We start from the raw sequence: 4631 nt of genomic DNA on the forward strand, positions 1-4631 counted from the left end.
CACGTCACGGGCGTGCGCGCGCTCCGCCCCGACCTGCTGCTCTCCGCCTCGGTGGACCAGCGCCTCACGCTGTGGCGCCTGGGCCCGCGCGGCCTCCAGCCGCTCAGCAGCGCCTTCTTCCATGTGCCCGACCTGGCCGAGCTGGACTGCTGGGAGGCGGAGGCGCGCGGGGAGCTGCACTACTGCGGCGTGCTCTGCGGGCAGGGCCTCGAGGTGCTGCGCTGCCCCGCGGCCGCCGCCGCCGTCCCACGGCCCCACACACTGCTCTGCGCGACGGTGCCCGCCGGGGACTGCTGCGGAGAGCCCAGCTCGGGGAGCGCGGGCTCCCCTGAGGGCACCAGCGCCTGTGGGGCACCCCAGGCAGAAGGCGAGGAGGCACCTGAGGCTCTTTCCTGCTCCTCCTTCTCCGTGGTGGCCGGACCCTCGTGCAGTCCCTGTGCAGCCCCAGCAGTGCAGAGACCTGGGCCACACGCTCCCTTCTCCTAGTGAGGAGCGGGGCCCCTTCTCGGCCCCTCTTGGTGTCCGGCTGCTGGAGGCCATTGGGACATGGGCAGGTGACCTCCCTTAGGGCTGTGCCCTCTCTAGGGAGGACAAGCCCCTATCATACACTGTGGGGCTGGCCCAGCCCTCGGGGGAAGGCAGACAGTGCAGGAGTTAAGGGAGGAAAGGGCCCCAGACGTGCCCAGATCACATTCAGCACCCAGGGGTTACGTGTCTGTCCCCACCAAACACTTGGGAGCTGTGTCTTGTTTCACAGAGCTGGCCATGAGCACGAGCCAGTGCTGGGGGAACTTCCTTTTCCCAGCCCCTGGCCATGGGTGCCCGTCCCCACCTCCCTGGCGCTGCCCCAGTCAGACACAGCACTAGTCCAGCAATGGCTGTATTGGAGCTGGGCAGCACATGGCCAGGCTGGGCCCGGCTGCTCTGTGCCAGCAGCGCAATAAAGAGCTCGGAGGAAACAGGCTGGTGCCTGGTACTGGAGTGCCTTGGTCCCTGGCCTTCCTCGTCTCCCAGCGCCAAATGCTCCAGGTCGTGGGCAGGAAGCTCCTCGGGAGCTCCGTGTGCCCCGACTGCCCTGCGCGGGCGGCAGCAGCCCCAGCCGTGCGGGAGGGCCGGCCCCGTCCTCGTCCTCGCGGCCCGTGTGCCGCAGCTGCCCCGCAGCAGCTCAGATCTGCGTGAGCGGCGGGAGGTGCAGGGTGGCCAGGGCGCTGTGGAACGTGTCCCTCACGGCTGCCAGCAGCTGCAGGCGAGCAAACATCTGCTCAAAGAGGTGAGGGAAGGGCTCCTGCGGGGAGAAGGGCAGCTGAGACCAAGGACAGGGTCTCGTCTGCAGCCCCCTCCCCTTCAGCACGTTGCCCAGCATGTCTGACTCACCCCCAGGATGTGGACACGGTTGTAGTAGGAGCTGAAATCCATGCTGAGCTGGATCAGGAACTTGCACACCTGCAACACACGGAGCAAGTGCTGCAGGGGCTGCTCTGGGGCTGCCTGCACCTCCAGGCACCACTGTATGAGCTATGGGGCGGCCCCATGCCAGGGAGCACCCCCAGCACGGCCCCCAGGTCACAGAGCAGCGGGCAGCACCCAGGGGTGCTCGGGCACGCAGCACTCACCGCCTCCGTGCTGGCTGTGATCCGGATCCCCTTGCTGGGCAGGGGCAGCTCTGCTGCCTGCTGCAAGACTTCGGGGAAGGGCAGGAGATAGTTGAAGAGCAGCAGCCACTCGCCCTGCGGAAGGGGCAGGTGTGTCCCAGCGGGCTGGATCTCCCAGGCCAGGAGTGTCCGTGCACCTCAATGGGGCTCACAGAGCGACCGCACTCGGCGGCCTCGGGCACTCACCTCCTCCCGCAGGCAGGAGAAGTTCAGTTCTGACGGGGGTGGCAGCGACGGGTACGTCCCTGGAAGGGAGGCGAGAGGCTGCTGCGCGGCTCAGAGCAGCACCAGGCGCCCTGGGGGCTCCCTCACACAGGCAGGAGGCTCCTCTGGGGGCTGCACCCGAGCCCTGTCACGGCCACCAGCCTCCTGCCACCAGCACTGGGGGCCGAGGCGGTTGTGGGGTGGCTCGTGGGGCTCCACAGAGCCTGAGGAGCAGCCCCAGAGTCGCTGCATTGGAGGGGCCCGTTGGGCTGGGCTCACCCCGCTCCACGGCCCGCTGGTAGGTGTCGAAGAGCGTGGCCAGCCGGGCACAGTTGTACATGACGAAGGCGCCGCTCTTCGTTCCCTTCGTGGAGATGCTGCTGTCCTCCAGGTCCAGGACGATCTGGGGGAAGAGCAGCCTGTGGTGCCGGCTGCGGAACCCTGCACCTTCTGCGCGGGATCGGAGCCTTCCCTTGCAGACACAGGAGCACACAGAGCCCGTGCCCACCCTGGACAGGAGCCCAGCCCTTCGGTGCTGGAGCAGCGTCCTTTGCCTGCCTGCTTCATCCCACAGGAAAGCCCCCTGCCCCGGACAGCCGCAGAGCCCCCAGGGCACCTTCCCTCTCTTGATGCCGTGCCAAGGAGCAGTGCACGGCCTGGCACAGAGCGCGGCTCTGGCCTCACCCACCTGGCTCCGGTGGGCAGTGCTCAGCATCTCAAACCTGATGGCAGCGGCTGTCAGCACATCGATGACCTCAGTCCAGGCCTCGTCTGCAGAAAACACAAGCGGTGTCACCTGCACAGCTTGCTGCACCCCTGCGGAGGGGCTACACACAGGGAACCGCCGCGCTCGCCTGGCCCTTCTCCCGTGGGCACTGCTCTGTGCCAGTGCCAGGGGGGAGAGTTTGGGCACCCTCCTCCCGGGCTGCTTCCCGGCGTGGAGAGCCAGCCCCACAGATGGAAGAGACCTGCTGGCCCCAGCAGTGAGACCCTGGGTGTGGAACCGGGAGGAGCAGCGTGGGAGGGGACGGAGCAGCACCTGCACGCGGAGCCGCGGAGCACCCCTCACCTTGTGCGCGCTCCCCGTACTTCATCACAGAGGCCTCGTGCATCTGGCGCTTCCGGAGCCTGGGAGCAACACGGAGAGCTACAGCCACCGCCGCCAGGCCAGGCCAGCTCCAAAGGGCGCCCAAGGGCTCCCTAGGTTGGTGCTTGGCCAAACCCAAACTCAGGCAGCCTTGGCAGGGAAGCGGCACAGACGGCTCCTTCCTAAACACCAACTTACTGCAAGTACTCCTCCGCTCCAACGGGAGACAAGGGCTTCGTCACCTTCACTGGTCCACAGACAAGCAGTTTCTGAGAGAGAGAGGAGGTGAGAGGACTCAAGCACTCAGAAGCTGGAGCAGCACTGAGATCAGCGCAGGAAGAACTGAGCCCGGAGAGCAGCCAGGGAAACTGGGTCACACCTATGGAAATGGGTGTCACAGGGAAAGCGGAGCCCCGTCCCGAGGTGCTGACGTACGACAGCAGGTTTGGTTAAGGACAGGCTGGTTCTAGTGTCACCTCTGCAACCTCCTCCTGCCCTTCCCTCTGCAGCAATAAAATCCCAATGTGAGAACTACTGCTCCTCAGCCTGGTGAGACTGCAGAGAGGCCGGCACTGTTCAAGGGAAGCCTCACAAGCAGGCGAGACTGGAGCTCGGATTCACTGCAGGGATTGCAGGAGAGCAGGCTCAGCAAAAGGCTGCAATGAGGACAGGACGTCCCTCACCTGCAGCGCCGTGTGCGCTCCCGGGTCCAAAATCCTCCAGAGCAGATCCATCTGCTGCTGCTGGAACTCCTCGTCGCAGCTAACGACGTGCACCACGTGGCAGCAGCTGTCCTGCGGCGGAGCAGAGCGACGGGCTCAGGCTGCGGCGCGGCACGGAGGCAGCAGCAGGCGGCCGGAGCCGGGCACGGGGCGCTCACCGCGCACTGCAGCACGGCCTCCTGCAGCTCCGCCAGGCACCGCAGCTTCTCCTCCGTCACTGCAAGGGGGCAGGAGGCTCAGAGGGGAGCGCGGGCGCGCGGCACCCCCGCGCCGTCCTGCCCCGGGCAGAGCAGGAATCACAGAATGGCTGAGGTTGGAAGGGACCCCTAGAGATCATCTAGTCCAGCCCCCTGGGACACACGGAGCACAGGGCGGCACCCAGGTGGGTTTGGGAGATCTCCAGAGAAGGAGACTCCACAGGCTCCCTGTGCAGCCAGTTCCAGGGCTCTAGCACCCTCACAGTAAAGTGCTTCCTCACATGGAAACGGAGCTGCCTGTGTTTCTGCTTGTACCCACTGCCCCTTGCTCTGTTGGTGGCCCCCCTCCTCCCTCCATGCAGTCTGGCTCCAAGCACTCCTTATTTTCCCCAGGATAATCAAAAGAAAGGCAACAGAGCGGCGTGCAGCGCGCGCAGCCGCCGCCGGGCTCGCGGAGCTCACCGAGCAGGACGCCCAGGTTGGGGTCGTAGCCCTCGAGGTGCTGCTGCTGCACGAAGCTCTTCAGATCCAGCCGCGCCAGGGCACCGGGGGGCAGCGCGGCCGCGCCGGGGCCGCACTCACCGGTCGTGGAATACGGTGACCGTGCCAGGGCCCGCGCCAGGGCCGCCACGGCATCACCGAGCTCGGGGCGGCCGTGGGGCCAGGCGACGCGGAGGCGCCGCAGCAGCTCGCGGCTCTGCTCGTCGCCCGTGGCGGGCACCAGGCGCACGCGGGCGCTGCGGGAGGAAGCGCGGTGAGGGAACCGCCG

The 4631-nt window shown here is 67.0% G+C and overlaps 2 protein-coding genes across 2 annotated transcripts in view; one reads left to right on the plus strand and one right to left on the minus strand.

Annotated features, from left to right (window-relative positions):
* The window catches only part of WDR6 (WD repeat domain 6), a 4456-nt gene extending 3970 nt beyond the window's left edge, over positions 1 to 486 (plus strand). The window contains exon 6 of the mRNA XM_026052611.1: positions 1 to 486. Coding sequence (XP_025908396.1) covers positions 1 to 486 — 486 coding nt within the window.
* Positions 487 to 1006: 520 nt separating this feature from the next.
* DALRD3 (DALR anticodon binding domain containing 3) overlaps positions 1007 to 4631 on the minus strand; it is a 4310-nt gene continuing 685 nt past the window's right edge. The window contains exons 3-13 of the mRNA XM_026052612.1: positions 4325 to 4599; positions 3824 to 3882; positions 3627 to 3737; positions 3142 to 3212; positions 2926 to 2984; positions 2545 to 2627; positions 2136 to 2259; positions 1839 to 1897; positions 1614 to 1727; positions 1375 to 1443; positions 1007 to 1285 (exon numbers count right to left, since the gene is read on the minus strand). Coding sequence (XP_025908397.1) covers positions 1166 to 1285; positions 1375 to 1443; positions 1614 to 1727; positions 1839 to 1897; positions 2136 to 2259; positions 2545 to 2627; positions 2926 to 2984; positions 3142 to 3212; positions 3627 to 3737; positions 3824 to 3882; positions 4325 to 4599 — 1144 coding nt within the window. The 3' untranslated portion in view covers positions 1007 to 1165. The remainder of the gene's footprint in view (positions 1286 to 1374; positions 1444 to 1613; positions 1728 to 1838; positions 1898 to 2135; positions 2260 to 2544; positions 2628 to 2925; positions 2985 to 3141; positions 3213 to 3626; positions 3738 to 3823; positions 3883 to 4324; positions 4600 to 4631) is intronic.

Source organism: Nothoprocta perdicaria, unplaced genomic scaffold, assembly GCF_003342845.1.
Source record: "Nothoprocta perdicaria isolate Ctin4 unplaced genomic scaffold, notPer1 scaffold_9, whole genome shotgun sequence".
NCBI lineage: Eukaryota > Metazoa > Chordata > Aves > Tinamiformes > Tinamidae > Nothoprocta > Nothoprocta perdicaria.